We start from the raw sequence: 18,788 nt of genomic DNA, 5'->3' as shown, positions 1-18,788 counted from the left end.
CTTTTTTTCTTTTTTTTTCTTGTTTTAGTAATGAATTGGTTAGAGGCTTAGATCAATTGTTTTGAAGCTAACTCAATTTCTTGGAATTTTCTTAGAAAGTTAAGGAATATTACTTTTTTTATAATTTCATATCATATTAGTTAAGGATACACTTTACATGAAACTTCTAAGAAAGTATTGGATAACGTGTAGATAACTATCTTTGTCATATCATATAATGTAAATTATTCTAAGGAATAATTTTAATAATATAATATAAACACTTTTTACTTTAATCCATCTTTTCTTAAAATCTCTTCAAATTTTATATTGGATTTATCATTTATTATAGTCTATTATAGTTTAAGAGCTGTTTATCCAAAAAAAAGAAAGAAAGTTTAAGAGCTTTATATCTCTAAGTTCTCAACTAATAATACCTTTTGATGATTATAATGGAGATACTCATAGTGTAACTAAATTCTCCATTCCCCAAAAATTGAGTTATAAAAAAAATGTTAGTCAAATGTATTAAAAAATACTGTTAAATAGGAATATTCATAGCTCAATCTAGAAAAGAGAAAAGTCACCATTCCCTTGTAGCTTGTCCAAATGCATAACTTATAGTCTTATATCAATTAGCTTTGATTTGTTTCTATTAAACCCCAAAGCTAATCCCATTTCAAACACTGTGAAAGCACTTGGGTCTAGAGCCACCATTGCCTTCCAGTTATTGTCATTATCTCAATTACTTTCAATTATTGCTCTCCAATCCCAATTGTAATCCACACCAAGATCAATGAAACTCTAACTAACCATATCCTGTCATCTTTTCCTGCAATTACTAAAGGCAAATGAGTTGTCTTCATGTCAAACAAGGTGCATAATATTTGTCCCTCTTTGGTATTTAATACTATCTATTAGAGAAATGACACATGCATGCTCTCCAAGTAAGGCCTTGATTGGATGATCAAACGTGTAAATTCAATAAAATCAGCAAAATGTTTATTAAAAAAAAATCAAAAGATATGTTGCAAAATTTCACTAAATTGAAAAATCAAAAGTGATTTTCATTGTTGGATTGCATTGCTCTCTAACTATTTGTTTGTATTTCTTGTTCTTTTATTCATTAGAAAACGGTTTGCTTGTAGTGAATGCTTATTACTTCAATTATAATCTACAATTTAGATCACTTTTCTCATAAGACAACCATAAAGACAAAATTTGACTAAGTTTTTTTTTTCCTTCTAGGTATTAGTAAGACTTGAAGAATAACGCTATGTCGCTATCTTTGGAGGACTTTGACTTAAGCTGTTTCACAGTATTATCTTTGGTCTTTGACATGACTACAGATTGGTCTTTGGAGTTGACTTCTAACTTTGAATGAACTCCTTGCACGTTAAGTTTGTAAACTCATCCAACCTTTTACAAGTATTTAAAATAACCAAACAAAAACAAAAACAAAAACTTATTAAGATTGGTCCAATCTGCATTTGAGTTGGTGAGTATTTCACTTTTTTTTTCTTTTTTTTTTTTTCACATAAAATATGGATCTTGCTAACAGGTATACTTAAAACCATTGTTAATAAATTATTTTATGAAAGTTTTAACACTATATTTATAATAAATATAAAAAAAATTAATTATTTTTTTCTTTTTTAAAAAAAATTTAAAAAATATTTCTTAAACCAAAGTCCTTTACTTATCTATTAACATTTCTCATAAATTATTTCAAAAAAATAAGAATCTATAATAGGGTCACATAGAACTTCTGCTTCGCCAGACTACTCTGTGGCACCAAATCATCAAAGTGGTGCTGCAAGCCTATGTGAAAAGGCGGCATCAAGGTGTTAGCTTACACTACTTGCTGGCAAGTGGTCAATTCCTGGGCATTCTCTTTGTTAAGTTGACTCGTCTACTGCACAAGAAACTACAGTAACTACTACTTTTCCCACCACCAATTCACCAAAGTCCAAAACACCTCTGGATATTTATTTCCAAGCATCCACACGGATTAAGAATCCGCAATTTGGTGACCCAATTAATGCTTCAACTTTGACAAGTCTGTAGTTCTGTTACTTTTGTAGCTCTGGGTGGCCATGATAATTACTGGACTACAACTTATTCCACAGTTTACTGTCCATAACTAACTTATGCAGCAAAACGATTATATGTCACTTTCATATAAACTTATTACTATTCTATCATTTTTATATTAATCTATCATTTTTTTTTTAAATCTTTGCAGCTCGTTGGCATTGGCAACCATGAGAGTAAGGGCAAAGTGTGTGAAATAAGTTATGATCCTAAAATTATGAATAATACTAGGAACACACCTCTTCCCACTCTTTCCACACCCATATCTATACCTTGTTAGTGTGTCAACTTTTGATTGAATTTCAGCACTTTTAAAGGGGTCCACCACTATACTTGAAGATGTTGAAATCCAATCAATAATTGACACACGAATAAAGTGTGTATTTGGGTGTGGGAAGGGATGTATTCCTTACACTACTCTAAAATTATTGTTGAAGAAGTGGTACAAGGATTGCTTTATCAAAAAAACCTCCTCATACTTTTTAAATATCCGCAAACCCCCCTAATATCAAGATATATACATACTTTCACTGTATGTGAAGTTTGTGGACCGATAACCATGTAAGATTCACTGTGAAAAGGAAAAATACATATATTTGATGTTTTAAGATATCTTCTCCCTAAGTTACTCATTAGTAACCCAAGAAGTGGGACTTATCATTCATGTGTCTATCATAGATTCCAAGAAATGAACAACAAAAGAAGATAGAAGAATAATTAAAAGTAAGGGGGAGAGAGACAAAGAGGGCATCCAAACAATTTTGCAAAATTCCTTCTATTCTTTTGTATTGATCCCTTAAGTATCAGTTGTTGCTGGTTTGACTATGGTACATGTTAACCTGTTACATTAAAAGAATAAGCAGTTTATTCTATTTTACTGGTACAATTCGTGGGGCATACTGAATCTTATACCACAAAACCAAAAACTAAAAAAGTAATTCATCCTGCATTTTGTAACAATGCTATGTCCATCCTCTGAAATGACGAAAATAACCCGGTGTGATCAATTGATGGAATGTAACTCTGTGCAGCTCCATTATGCAAAAAAGTGCATTACATGAATATGCTTTCAATTGTTTGTATCTTTGTACTCACATTCAAGATGCACAAGACTTAGAGATGGTTATGTAGAAGAATGTTTCACTTCTGATGAGCAGATCAATAACCCTATTGTGCTAAAACGCTAGCTCCATTGAGCAACAGCATAATTCAGATTTTCTATAGTTTCTGTCATACGCGCATTTGTTGACTCAGTTCCCAGTGGAAGTAAACCTCTTGGAAATTAAGGTAATCAAATCCGAAGGGAAGGTACCACTGTGTAAAATAAGATATACAATAAATGCTATATATGCAACTGTGCCAGTCGCGACCGCCAAACCAAACAGTAGTCCAGTAACTTCAGATACAAAAAAATCAATCAACAGATATCCATTGATCATCACTACCAATGCCGCCACACTCCAAGCCACCCTCTGCAACATTAATTGACAAAATATTAGAAAATAAAGTTAGGTAGGGAATTGTTATCATTTGGAAGTCAATTAACTGAATGACAAACAAAGCCCTCAACTCCAATAGTTTAAAAGAAAAACTTCAACGCACCCATAACTCAAGTTTATTAGCATGCTATCCATGCAACAGGAGGAGAGACTAGATGGGGTTGGGGGGGGATCAAGCATCTTTATCTACTTGATGAGTGAATTGAATCATATAATTTTAACTGAACAAACAACACGAACAGGGTAAATATTTCAAGATGCTTTTATTGGAAACTAAATGACTAGTCAAGCATGGAGATAAAGGTTTTATTAATCACCGGATATCTTGAATGTTTCAGTTCATCCAGCTAAAGCTAATCTAAATCATTAAAGAGACAAAATTGCGGCCTCTGCTTATTGTTAGCTCCCTTCCTTTGACTGCCTTTATTGCAACCTTTTATTTTTCCATTGTTTCCTCACAGGCATATAAATGATCAGCCTATAGACGAAGAACCTATCTGGAAACTCCAAATCTCAATAGAGTCAGTTGTTTCCCTAATGGTTTATGATTAAAACATAAATTCCAAAAGCCAATATGGAGAGGAATACAGTTAGACATTAGCATTACCACAAGAACAACAAAATCTACTATGCAGGAAAAATAGCTTCTGTAAATCCTAGAGTATGACGGCTTGAACTACAAAACTCTAAACAGTTTCTTGCTAAATATTAAAATATTTCAGCAGCTACATACCATCTGAACCAACACATCTTACAACAAAAATTCAAAAATTAATTGATATTTACTTTCTCCTAATAAAATCCATGTGTTTCTAATTGGAACCATATTGCACTATATCATGTGAATAAAACGGCAGATATTCCTAATATACATGACATGAATATTACACACATGTACTTCATAGATAAAGGACCAAAGTCAACACCACAATATACAAAATCAATGATATTATCTTGCTGTGATCTATAAATTACTGAGTTTTGTTTTTAGCCAACCACCACACCAACTCACTAAGAAACACATGGTTGACTTAAAGAAAATTCAGGGGAGGAAAAGAAAGGAATCTAGCACCAGAAACAAAACAACATAAGGCCACCTAACCCAAGCAAAAATATTGAACATACTCAAAACACACATACAGCTATCTATAAATCTGGGTAGTATTAAAGCACAAGCTTAAAGAAAACAGAAGTAAAAGTATATACTTCATATTACTGCCTCTCCAAATCTCTCTAACACAGTCCTGGATAATGATCGCTAAATCTTTTTTTTTTTTTTTTGGTGGGGGCACGGGGGGCAATCACTAAAGGAAAAGCATAAGCAAATGAGTTGCTGATGTATATATCTGTGGCCAATAGAGATGTGAGTAGACAATGAAGGGGCCAAGTTTAAGATAAAAACCTAAATGACATCGAGAATCTAAATACAAATGAATTTGATGAACATATACATTTTATGTTTTTTTTTTTTTGGGAAACCAGATCATTATGTGAAGCGAGTCCAAGAATGATCAAGCACGTAGCCAAAAACCAATAACAATTGATGGCTGATAATTTTGACATGAGAAGTAATTTCATCATGCTTCTCCCTTTGTTCATATTTTTTCCATACATGAAAGTTGACCCACATAACCACAACGCGACAAGGTTGCATGCAAGTAATGGATGTTCTTTATGCCCATCCTAAAACCTTTGACCTAGGATTCATTGTTCATAACCACAAGTCTACAAGTTTACAGGCTAGACAAACAACAGATGGCTGTCAACACAAAGTGAAAAATATTATGCCCAAAATGACAGAGTACTTAAGTTCACAACTTACCTCAAGAACAGGCCCTATTTTGAAGACCCCCATGACCTGCTCCTTGGCCACCAAGGTAAGGAGGGGAATAAGTGCAAAAGGAATCTGTATTGACTGAAGCACATTAAGCCATTCATTCAGAATATCCAATGAAGCTTCAGATGTTTTAAATACAAGAGCTACGGCTATAGTTGGCACAATTGCAAAACTCCGTGTAATCACTGCCCTCAGCCATTTCTTGAGACGAAGGTTGAGAAAGCCTCCCATGATAAACTGTCCAGCATAAGTGCCAGTTATCGTGCTACTCTGTCCAGCCGCCAATAAACCAATACCCCAGATATAAAGAATCGGGAAGACTCCTCCTCCATACTTAGCTTCAAGATATTGCCCTGCATTTATTAGTCCTATACTATTGGCTTGTTTACTACCATAGAATCCCTTGGCAAAAACTGTTGTCACAAACAAATTGATCATGAAGGAGATTAAAAGTGCAACCGAAGACTCAATTGAGTAGTAGTTGAGTGCTTCCTGAACCCGGCCTTTCTTGTTTGGATCAATCTTCCTTGACTGTACCAATGCAGAGTGTAAGAATACATTGTGAGGCATTATGACACAACCCACAACTCCCACAGCCTGCCTAATTGTTTTTGAGCTGAGTCTTGGCACCAAAATACCTACAAGGAGGATCAAGTTCAGTTACACTTATGGTTCCAACCAATGATGAAACTTATAAAACAAACAGCAAATATCCAATTATATAAACTTTGTACCCATGAGAAGATCTTTTCCGCTAGGTTTTGTTTCTCCAAACATCCAGGCAAATGACACACCCATAGTTGCAATGAGAACTGCAAAAAGAGCTTCCAACTTCCTCACTCCATAGTTCTCAAGAAACAAAAAGATGAAGCTGTCCATGTGAGAAAGCAGGGAAAAAAATGATCCCCAGTTAATAAGCAATCAATTAAAAAAGGGACGGGAGTCCATTTCATCTTCTAACACTAATTAGTCAGAAATTTTGGAGGAAAAATAGGTACATGATAATAAGGAAAATTCAAAATCTACCGCCTAGTTTTTCTACAGAAAGCTTGTAAATTGATGTAACAATGAATTTGATTAGCAACACTTTTAACAACATAGTCAATAAATGCATGAAATTACGTTTTTCAAATTGGTGACACATTAATCTACAGTACTCCTAGCATCGCTAGATAATAAAGCTTGTAATTGATGTAACAATGAATTTGATTAGCAACACTTTTAACAACATAGTCAATAAATGCATGAAATTACATTTTTCACATTGGTGATACATTAATCTACAGTACTCCTAGCATCACTAGATAATAAAGAACTCAAACTTACTTCACACTAATGTCTTGACACATGAAAAACAAGTTGAACTAATTATCAATTAAGCGTAAGTTTGGATAGCAACGCGTTTGCATTTTTTGTGGGGGTCCGTACACTGTTCATGGAACCCACAAGTACAGATTTCAACAAATTTTTCTTTAAAACTGGATCCTACGGTACTATTCACATATTTAAAATTTATTTTGCTACATAATTTTCAGTTTTCAGCAATAAACGGTATCCAAACAGATCCTAAAACACAAGATTACAACTCACCTAGGCCTTTAATGCATCTTGAGTCTTGACACTAGGCATCTAAATAGAGACATACTTTAGCAAAGATGTTATTCCAAACTCCCAATATCACACAGCAAAAGCATCCTAACTGAGACCTTTTAGTACAACCTAAGTGGCACACTTTAGCTCAAGTTATTTGTGCGTGCCTGACTAAAAAGCAAGGTGCAAAATATGTGCCAAAGCAACCAGTGCATTGGGCATCACAATTATCCATTTTTGGTCACGTGTCACTGTCCCGGCAAGTTAATGCATTGAAACATTGGACTAGGCCTTACCCAACTACACCACATTTACATTCCAAGAAACTTCATAGCTATTTCATTTTTTTTCTTAAAAAAAATTAATTAATTAAACGTGGCAAACCCATATTCAGTATACCAACAACAACATGAATTAAACCCAAAAAACAAAAACAAAAACAAAAAAAAGAGAGAGAAAAAATAGTAAATACCAATCAGAGGCCGTAATTAGGACACCAGCCCAAATGGGGAAATACCCATTGCTTAAAATCTGAATAGCAATAGCACTCCCAATAACTTCTTGAATATCAGCTCCAATCAATGCCAGCTCAGCCATGACCCACAAAACATACCCGGCCCAACCCGGATACTCTTCCCTACAAAGCTCTGCCAGGTGTCGACCCGTGGCAACTCCAACTCGGGCCGACAAGAGCTGGATCATGAGGCCCATAATCGTGGCCCACAAAAGCAACCAAAGCAACGAGTACCCAGCAATAGCCCCAGCTTGCAAATCTCCCTCCAGATTTCCCGGATCCAAAAATGCTATGCTCATCAAAAACCCAGGCCCAGTAAACATCCACAGCTTCTTCCATGAGAATGGCGGCACCGCTAAATCCTCGCCGTCCGATTCTTCCGCCTCGGCGATCAGGATTTTCTCTTCGTATTCATCGGATTCATGAGACTCCGATAACAGCCGGTTTGTCTCTTCGTCGTTTTTAGAGTCTTCCTTGTCGTCTCGCTTTTCGACGTTCATGACTTGTCGTTATTGGAAGATTTTGTGTGCGTTTTTATTTATGTACAGAGGTTTTTGTTTGGGGGGGGAGGGAGCTAAGGCAAGGTACGAAGCTGTTTTTTTGTTTTTTTTTTTGAGAGGAAAGCTGTTTCGTTTGTTGATTTGAGGATGATGAGTCGTCGGATTCGGTGAGGTTTATGTTTTTTTTGGGCCACTGAGAGGGTGACACGTCAGGTTTGGGTGCGTGGCTTTACCGTCATTTTCACGGTTGCACTTTTTGTTTTTGATGATAGAAATGGAACACTTCTATTTGCAGGAATTGGGCGATCTGAGATGGATCTGGTGAAAGTGGTATTCAACAGTTGACTTAGCAAAGACAAATTAACAGTTGGAATTAGTGGGTCATTGGTTTGGTTTTTTCATTTTGATATTAGTGTCAATTGGTTGAGATGATAATAGGCGTTTATTTTTAAACACGTATCATCATTTGATTGGTCCAGTTTACTAAATGCACTTTACTATTTCAGTCTCTTGCGTTTGTTTATCTTTTCATATTTGTTATGTGGTTGATTTCCATTTGTAATGTTTGCCCTTCATTTTTTACTATTTCTTGAAATATTAGTTCTAGAAGGTTACGGAATGTAATAATTTCATATATATATATATAGTAAACAATCTTGTAAAAACTTACAAACTAACATGTCATTAATTATAAAAAGAGAATTTGAATATTTAGTTATGATTTTCTTTTTCTTTTTAAAAACCCAGTTACGATGTGATTGAAATTTATTACTATATCATTTTATAAGTTTTATGTAATAAAACTTGTAATATTATTAGCAATTTTCTTATATATAATCACTAGTTTATATATATAAAATGGTAACTTAATGTTAATTCCTGAATAATATAAAGAATAAAGTTTGTAATTACATTTTTGTTCCATGTTTAAAAGTTTACGCATTGAATTTTAAATAAAATTTGTAATATTTTTAACATCACTAATATTGATTTGTTGAATTCTTATAAATTAAACTAAATTGAAGTTCACGAGACAAGAATTTTCGTTATTGGTCTATATATATATATATATATATATATATATATATTTTTTTTTTTTAACTTACGGATTATATTTGTTAAAATGTGAGATAAAGCATGATTTTTTTTTTTTTTTTTGGAAGGCAGATAAATCATGACTTTAAATTGGGAGCGATAAAGGGAATGATGTGGGATTTCCACTAGATAAAAAAGGTTTATTATTATAACACCATTTCCGCAGGAACATAGTTAAATTTGAAAGAATTACAAACCTACTTCACAAATGAGTTTATCTAATAGAGAGAGAGAGAGAGAGAGAGAAAATTGCAAGTTGCAACAATATTTCAACTTCAATTAAAATGATTGTGGTGCCCAGTGTGACAGTGTCCACTATCTAGTATCTACTAATTTAATATATTAAAATTATATTCATCTTCATTAATATATTAGAATTATAAAATAAAAAATAAAAAATTGCACAGTAATGAGAATAAGATCCACTAAAAAAGTAAAAATGCCAAACAAACTAATTTGGAATGGCTTTTGGGCTTTGTATATTGTCCATAAGAGAGCCCATGAGCACTTTATTTTTATTTTTATTTTTTTTAAATAATGATGGGTGGCAATATGTGACACCTGCTAGCACAAACACACTATTTTATTTAAGGAAAAAAAATAAACCTAGTAATGAAACAACCGCAAATTTTTGCATATGCCAAAAGGCAAAATGTACCAACATGGGCACATGGCTTTCAAATGAAAATTCGTTCCTATAGCTTTTGTTTTTTTAGTGCCAAATGGCATTACATATTGATTTACAGTACAAACTTGCCTTATCTCGAACCATTGCCATTGGATTAAAAGGGAATTTGATGGAATACTACCATTATTATATTCTTTCTCAATTCTCTTTATGCCCTTAGCCTTTTAGAATTTGTCATTTCCAAATTTCAATTGAGTTTTAATACTCTGTAAATTGTAATTACTTATCAATTATTTTATTAATAAAGTTAAACGATTTGGTTAACAAGTATCCTAAGAGCATTTGTTAATGAATCAATTTATGAAAGTTTTTATATTACTTTTATCGGAAATAAACAAAAAATTTGATCAAAAAAATTAATTACTTTTTTTTGTTTTTCATAAAATTTTCTATAAATATTTCATAAATTAATGTTCTTAGAATATCTGTTAACTTTTTACAAAATTAAAATGTTACCCGGTGGATATGTTAACCCCTTTTTTTCACGACAATTTTTGTGATAAGCTCAAAACAAACCGACCCAACAATACTATACCATAATGTGCCTCAAGGCCTAAACAAAGAAAGTTGAACACCATGCCCTTTAAGATTGCTAGCCGAATGGACCCAACCCATACAGCAAAGTCCGTTTGGAAAATTGGGGGTGTGGTTTGGACTTTGGAGGACGAGGGGATTTTTCTTCATCTATTTTTTGGGGATCAATGGTCATATCATAATTGTAAGTGAACTTGGGAGTGCTTGCAAAACCCATGAGCCCATGGATGGTGCCTTGTGCACCCCTTCATCAAAAGCTCAATATGTCTCAAATGTTTGTTATTTCACCATTAATATCAACTCTCATTGTCTTACAAATTCAGTAGCTTTGAAAATGTGTTAATTCTTCCACAACAACAAACCAAACAAACCAGATGCCCCTGTTCCAGCAAATGAGTGATGGACCATATCACTAAACATGGCCCTCATTATTGAGGAGATCTAGAAGGCAAGAAAACTTAAACTTTTTCAACATGATCAACCCATCTTGTCCAAGGCCATGATGAATGTTAATGCGAAGTTTCAAGAGCTATCAAAGGTATACTCCCCTCTCATCCATACCAATCCAGCAACAACAAACCCTCCCACCTAGATTCCTCCCCCCACGGATCATGTCAAAATTAATGTGGATGCTGCTCTTGACTCCTCCAAATCTGCCTTAGTTGTGGTGGCTCGGAATTACAGGGGAGATGTGCTATTCATTTGGGGCAAAGTCCACCATCTTTGTTCCCCATTGCAGGCAGAAGCATCGGCCTTACTGTGGGTAGTCCAACTCGCAACCCAACAACATTGGAGTTCAATCATTTTTGAGGGAGATGCAAAAACGTGCTTCAACTCGTTGAACTATCCTGAGCAGGCCTCTAACTAGATTCTAGACACTCTTAACAGTAATATCCGTAGCTTGTCTTCTTTTTTTTCGTCTTGTACCTTTTGATGGGTCCGGAGAAACAGCAATTCTGCAGCCCATGAAGCTGCAAGATTCGCTTTGAATTCATCCCACCCATTTTGTTTTTCTAATAGCATTCTCCCACCCTTCATTTAGTCAGTTTGTAAGGGAGATGCCACATCTTGTTTTTCGCTTTAGTTTCTTGAATGAATATGCAGATTATCAAAAAAAATACAAACCAAATAGGATTAAGTTAACCAAATTACTGTGGCCATTATGAAAACAAAGTATATTGTTTCCCCCAAATCCCATTGCTCAAAGCTTAAAATCCATTTATTAAAGCTAGCCCCCACTTCTTGTTAAAGGGTTCTTCAAAAAAAATAAAAATAAAAATTGAAGCATTAATAAGTTTATCTCCTACCCTTCAAAAAATAGTTAATCTCTCACAATAAAGAATTTGCATGTCACATTTCATAGACGTTAGAATGAGTTTTCACTTTTCACTATGTCCGATAGCAGGAAAGAATATTAATCCGAAACCTCTTGTTATATTGATTAATAAATTCAAGCTTGTTTAGCAAGAAAGTGAACAAAATTTTGAACATATAATGAATTCGAATTTCACTTGTGTTTGAAATTAAATTAAATTAACTAACATCGAATAATTGACTTGTTACAATAATAAATCTGAAACTAACTTTTAATAAAAATAATTATTTAATATCACCAAAATTTAAAACTTAATTTTTTTTTATTTTATAAATGAACAAAATTAAAACTTAATATATTAGAAAATATATCAGAACAATAAACAACCCATAATTTTAAATTTCAACTAATGTCTTGTAAAAAAAAAAAAAAAAAAAAATTCTAAAACCAAAAAAAATTAACTATATATACACACACATATATAAAGTGATTTGATAACTTATAATCTACAAAATTTTTGAGGATAAATTGGCTGAAAATAGCTCTTTCTTTCGCTCCTCAAACTCAAACTCAAAGTCGCCAATCCAACCCTAACAGAGACAAAAACCATGGGTATGGGCGGGACGACCTTACAGACCCTCAAGCTCGCTTCAATCCCTTCATTGACTTCTTCACGCTTCATTTTCAAACCACTTCCCAAAGCCCTAACCTTCTTAGCTCCTTCTCGCCATGGCCGTACACAAAGACCTCCATTTCCACTCCTCGCCAAAGCTCTCTCAGCTGCACCTGCAATCCAAACCGCTCCAAATGAAACCGGTGATTCACATTTTGTGCTATTCTTTGAGTTCCAAATTTTTTTTTTTTAATTTTAATTTTTGGTTTTTGATTTTGGTGATAAATGATGAAGATGTGAAGCCTCAGTGGAAAGCAACGATAGACTTCAAGTGGACAAGGGAGAACAAAGAAGCAATAGCTTTACATGGTTATTATAAAGTAACAAATATAAAAAAAAAAAAAAAAAAAAAAAAGTTGAAACGTAGTCTTGAAGGAAATATACAAAGTGAGCTAAGATGTGTTTTTTTTTTTTTTTTTGAGAAGCTAGATCAAGGACCTTGGCCAAGATAAGTTTGTTTTGAAGACTTGGATTAGTAGAATAATGTCTGTGGGGGCTAGGACCCAAAATAATGTATTGGGCCTTGGGCCTTGTCCAAGGACACTAACAAGGCTGAGGAGAGAAACACGACTTAGATGATCTACGTTACATGTCTCAGCAGTGGGAGACAAAGGAAAGAAGGTTAGAGGAGGAACTCCTCCTCGAACACGACAAACGCAGACCAAGTGTATACTCAAGCAATTGAGGTGTGCCCCCTAAACACGTGAGAGGGAAGAAAACTCAAAATATTTAAGGAAAAGCTGCCACCACCACATTAAATGCACTGCAGCTACTTTTCTGGCCGCATTAATGTGGAGAAGACCCCTGAACAGTGCTGCCTTGGCTACCGTAACTCACAGAGGGCTGAAAGGGGTGTCTGATGGGATGGGTACTCAAGTGGGGATCTAGATGATCAACAAGTGTAAGGTCCAGATGATCAGGAAGGAGCCCCCATGAAGTAAGAGGCAGAAGAAGAGTGAGAGAAAATATTGTAGCATGCTAAACAATCCTAATATTGTGATCTATATATGTACGTCAAATTCCGGTCTCCTCGGACCGAAGATCCTCTGGTCATAATAGCTTTTATTCGTGTTTAACTGACTCTTAACTCCATGCTAGCCGTTGTCCAACTCATTTAGACCTAGTTCTTTGACCCATACTCTACAAAATTCATTGTATTGGGCTTATTGGACCAGGGTTTCATACATTTGGGCTTGGGCTCCAAACTTTGTCCTTACAATTGGCACCGTCTGTGGGAAAGAACTCATGTGTCAATGAGTGCGATGGCTAAACATGGTAGGGTCAAGCCCACACCAAGAAAACCCACGCCAAACAGATCCCTAACGGACAGAACCTATATGGCCTTAGCGGCAGAGTAATCTTCCTGACTTTAAGCAAAATCGGGGCAATGAAAGGAATCGAGAGGGGAGTGTGCATACCACCCAGACGAGCCAAAGCCATTCCCAAGTGGGCAGTTGCATATCCCAAAGACAAAACAACCGTTAGGCCATGCAGCGAGAGATAGACGACTTGAAATAGAGACTACGCCATGCACAACGAAGGCGGTCCCCTTCTAGCTCCGACATATCCTCTAATGAGGAAGAGGACGTCAATTACAAGCGGAGATCAAGAACTCCCTCGAGCGAAACCTTCTCTTATGAAGAAGAGCAGCGTCATGGACGGAGACACAAGAGCCCATCTGGTAAGGGTCTGGGTAATAGTGCCATGAATAAAACTCTGGATCAGATCTCTAAGTCACTCTTCACGCATGAGATAGAAGAGGCTAGACTACCTCGGCGTTTCCACCAACCTACGTTCGCCATTTATAATGGCCGAACGGACCCCGTGGAGCATGTGAGCCAGTTTAACCAAAGAATGACCATCCATTCTCAAAACGAGGCTTTGATGTGCAAGGTTTTCCTGTCCAACCTAAGACCCGTGGCGATGAGGTGATTCAATAGCTTGAAAACGGACTCCATAGATTCCTACAAGCAGCTCACCCAAGCCTTTGGCTCTCGTTTTATTACGAACAGCAGGGTTCCTCTGCCTCTGAGTTCGTTGTTGTCATTGTCCATGCGTGAAAGAGACACTTTAAAAGCATACTCGGATAGATATTGGGAAATGTACAACGAGATGGACGGCAACTATGACGACGTCGCCATCAGCACGTTTAAAAATGGTCTCCCCATCGAGCATTGTTTGAGGAAATCCCTGACTGGTAAGTCTGTTACCAGCGTTCGTCAACTTATGGACTGGATTGACAAATACAAAAGGGTGGAAAAGGACCAACTACAAGGGAAAGGAAATGAGAAGATCATCCCTCATAAGAGGAATGATTTCAGGTCGGAACAATACAACAATAACCATCCGAGGAGAGATTTCGCAGGGCAATTTGGATCCGCCAACAAGCGGACGGTTAACGCCGTATTCAGAGAACCGGTACAACAAGTTTTGGAGAAAGTCAAGAATGAGCCCTTCTTCAAGTGGCCGAATAAGGGTTGAAGACTCCTCAAAGCGCAACCAGAGTCTATATTGTCAGTACCACCAAGACCACGGACATACTACAGAAGACTGCAGGAACCTATGGAACCACTTGGATCGGTTGGTCCGAGAAGGGAAATTGCGGCACCTTTTACATCCTTCCAGTGGTCACCCGGGTCAGAAAAACCAAGAACCCCGGAGAGACATATCTTTGAGACCTCCCATGGGTACGATAAATGTCATCTTTGCCGTTCTAGGAAGAACTGGCTTTTTTCCCTCTAGAGTAATGTCTGTGGCTCGGCTTTCCACCGAGAACAACGATCAGGAGTCCAAAAGGTCTAAGAAGGGAGCCTTACCTGTGTTGGGATTCTCGGACAAGGATAAGATTGGAACCATCCAACCCCACGACGATGTTCTGGTAGTTACACTCAAGATTTGGAGGGTTTGACGTGAAGAGAGTACTGGTAGATCAGGGCAGTGCTATGGAAGTAATGTACCCTGATTTGTACAAGGGGCTGAACCTAAAGCCCGAAGACCTAATGACGTATGATTCCCCTTTAGTAAGTTTCGAAGGGAAAACCGTTACACCAAGGGGACAGATCAGACTGCCCATATAGACCAGTTCAGATGTGGTGGAGGTGGATTTCATTGTGGTCGACGCCTATTCACTGTACACAGCCATAGTGGCTAGACCTTGGCTCCATGCCCTGGGAGACGTTTCTTCTACACTTCACCAGAAGGTGAAATACCCGTCAGAGGGCAGAGTTGAGGAGATTGTGGGAAATCAGGTTATGGCTAGACAGTGCATGGTGGCTGCCATCTCACACCAATCCAACGCAAAGTCCTCGGCCTCTATAAGAAAGGACTTATAGCAATCAACCACCTCGGCAATACCCGTTGATAAGCCAGCTAAGGAGATGAAATGCGAAAGTCTAGAAAGGGTTATTGTTGACGATGATCCAGAGAAATTCTTTCAAGTTGGCTCAAAATTACCCCTCTGAGAGAAAGAAGAATTGATTGGGTTTCTTAAAGAAAATGTTGACGTGTTTGCATGGGACGCCTACGAAGCCCTAGGGGTTGACCCGAGTTTCATTTGCCACCACCTAAACGTTAACCCATCCTCCATTCCCAAAAAGCAATCACCCCTACACCTGTCAAAAGAGCATGCCAACGCTGTTAGGGACGAAGTAACAAAGCTAAAAAAGGCAGGGGCTATCAAAGAAGTCTTCTACCCCGAGTAGTTGGCAAATTCAGTGGTGGTAAAAAAGAAGAGTAGAAAGTGGCGAGTTTGCATAGATTTCACAGACTTGAACAGGGCTTGCCCAAAAGACCTGTTCCCAATACCTCGGATAGACCAGTTGGTGGATGCAACTGTAGGTTACCCTCAAATGAGTTTCTTGGATGCCTTTCAGGGTTATTACCACTAGCCTCGGGAGATCAAGAAAAAATAGCATTCATGACTCCTATTGGAAACTACCATTACAAAGTAATGCTTTTCAGTTTGAAGAATGCAGGGTCTACCTAGCAAAGGATGATGACTAGAATGTTTGAGCCGCAACTGGGTAAGAGTATTGAAGTCTACATAGACGACATAGTAGTAAAGAGTAAAATGGTGTCCGAGCATGTGAGAAATCTCGGAGTCATTTTTGGCATCTTAAGAGAACACAAACTGCGTCTTAATGCCTCTAAGTGCTCATTCGATGTCGAGTCTGGCAAATTTTTGGGCTATATGGTAACTCACAGGGGAATTTAGGTGAGCCCAAATCAGATCAAAGCGATTCACAATTTACAAGCTCCTCGGAACTTAAAAGAAATCTAGAAACTCACTGGAATGATCGCTGCTTTGAATCGGTTTATTTCCAGATCTATGGACTGATGCCGGCCTTTCTACCTCCTAATGAACAAAATGGAAAGGATTTGAGTGGTCCGAGGACTGTGCCTTAGCCTTCCAGCAACTTAAAGAGTACCTATCGCGGCCACCCATCATGTCTAGCCTTGAGGCCGACGAAGTTCTGTTCGCCTACATTGCGGTGGCTCCTCACGCTGTGAGCTTGGTGTTAATATGAATTGACGACGACATACAACGGCCAGTTTACTATGTGAGTAAATCGTTACATGAGGCCGAGGTGCGTTACTTACCATTGGAGAAGGCGATTTTGGCAGTAGTGCATGCTACACGGAAACTCCCTTACTATTTCCAGGCACACACGGTCGTTGTTCTAACTCAGTTTCCCCTCAGGTCGGTACTCCGGAGTGTTGATTACATAGGAAGAATTTCCATGTGGAACACTCTTCTGGGGGCTTTTGATATTAAATACATGCCTCGGACCTCCGTCAACGGCCAAGTTCTTGCTGATTTAATAGCCGAATTTACTGAACCCCCAATAGAAGCAATAGCAAAGGAGGAAAACATGGATGGAAAATCGGTTGGCACAATCTCTGCACAAGGAGCCTCACGTTGGAAAGTGTACGTTGATGGCGTGACAAACCAAAGGGATCTGGGGTAGGGCTGGTTCTAATATCCCCTGAGAAGATTACCATAGAAAAGTCATTAAGACTAGGATTCTCGGCCACAAACAACGAAGCCGAGTATGAAGCTTTATTACAAGGAATGGCTATGGTGCAGAAAATGGGAGGGAAGGCATTAGAAGTGTTCTCGGATTCCAGATTGGTTGTAGGCCAGGTGAAGGGTGAGTTGGAAGCCAGAGATGTGAGAATGCAGGAATACCTTAGTTGGGTCAGGCGCTTGCAATCGGACTTTGAATTCTTCAACTTGACGCACATCTCTAGAAGTGGGAACACACATGCGGATTCATTAGCCACTCTTGCCATGTCCTTGGAGTAGGGTTTACCTCGAATCATCATCGTCGAGGATTTGTACAAGATAGACGTAATAAAAAAGGACATGGCTCGAATCCATCAAGTCAGAGTGAGTCCGAGCTGGATGGATCCCGTAGTGAGCTTTCTCAAGGATGATGTACTACTTGAAGGGAAATTAGAAGCAGAGAAAATACGAAGAAAAGTTCCTCGGTTCTGGCTATCAGAGGATCACAAGCTGTACACCCCGAAGCATTAAAGCTGTTACTCAAAGAGTTGCATGAGGGAATTTGCGAGAGTCACACAGGCGGGAGTCACACAGGAGGAAGGTCGCTGGCACACAAAGTCCTCACTCAAGGATACTGGTGGCTAGGTATGCAGAAAGAGGCCCAAGAATATGACAAGAAGTGCGATCAATGCCAGAGGTTCGCTCCAAATATCCACCAACTGAGAGGGGTCCTTAATCCCCTCTTCAGTCCTTGGCCATTCGCTCAATGGGGCCTGGATATTGTAGGCTCTTTCCTTAAAGCAGCAGGGAACAAGAGATACCTGATGGTCGGCACAGACTACTTCACCAAATGGGTCAAAGCCGAGCCCCTAGCCAACATCAAGGACGTGAATGCAAAGAAATTCATCTGGAGGAACATCGTTACACAATTCGGAATTCCTCATGCCCTCATCTCGGACAATGGTCTTCAATTTAATAGTAAGACCTTTAGGAAATACTGCTGCGACCTAGGAATTACGAACCGATATTCCACTCCGGCCTACCCTCAAGGAAACGGGCAAGCCGAGGCCATCAATAAGGTCATAGTCAATGGGTTAAAGAAGAGATTGGATGATGCGAAGGGAAGATGGGTGGAAGAGCTGTCACACGTCCTATGGACCTATCGGACTATGCCACGACGATCAATGGGAGAGACTCCCTTCTCTATGACTTATGGGGCCGAAACTATACTCCCCCTAGAGACTAACTTTCCAACATTGAAAACGGGCACCTTCACTCCAAGTAACAACGACGATCTGCTAGGAAGAAGTCTGGATTTAATTGAAGAAAAAAGAGAAAAGGCAATGATTCAATTGGCCTACTACCACCAGAAACTCAAGCAGGGATATGATGCCAATGTAAAACTACGCCCACTGGTGCCAGGGGACCTAGTGCTAAGGAAAATTTTGGGTAACGCCAAGAACCC

General features: G+C 37.8%; 1 protein-coding gene across 1 annotated transcript in view; it reads right to left on the bottom strand.

The window, feature by feature from the left end:
- Positions 1 to 2,832: 2,832 nt before the first annotated feature.
- The window catches only part of LOC126709383 (metal transporter Nramp2-like), a 36,476-nt gene continuing 20,520 nt past the window's right edge, over positions 2,833 to 18,788 (bottom strand). Inside the window, exons 2-5 of the mRNA XM_050409599.1 lie at positions 7,472 to 8,063; positions 6,144 to 6,280; positions 5,395 to 6,047; positions 2,833 to 3,545 (exon numbers count right to left, since the gene is read on the bottom strand). Of these exons, the coding sequence (XP_050265556.1) occupies positions 3,324 to 3,545; positions 5,395 to 6,047; positions 6,144 to 6,280; positions 7,472 to 8,013 (1,554 nt within the window). The 5' untranslated portion in view covers positions 8,014 to 8,063 and the 3' untranslated portion in view covers positions 2,833 to 3,323. The remainder of the gene's footprint in view (positions 3,546 to 5,394; positions 6,048 to 6,143; positions 6,281 to 7,471; positions 8,064 to 18,788) is intronic.

The sequence above is a fragment of the Quercus robur genome, chromosome 2, assembly GCF_932294415.1.
Source record: "Quercus robur chromosome 2, dhQueRobu3.1, whole genome shotgun sequence".
Taxonomy (NCBI): Eukaryota; Viridiplantae; Streptophyta; class Magnoliopsida; order Fagales; family Fagaceae; genus Quercus; species Quercus robur.
The sequence above is the reverse complement of the archived record's forward strand: the minus strand, read 5'-3'. Positions and strand labels throughout refer to the sequence as shown.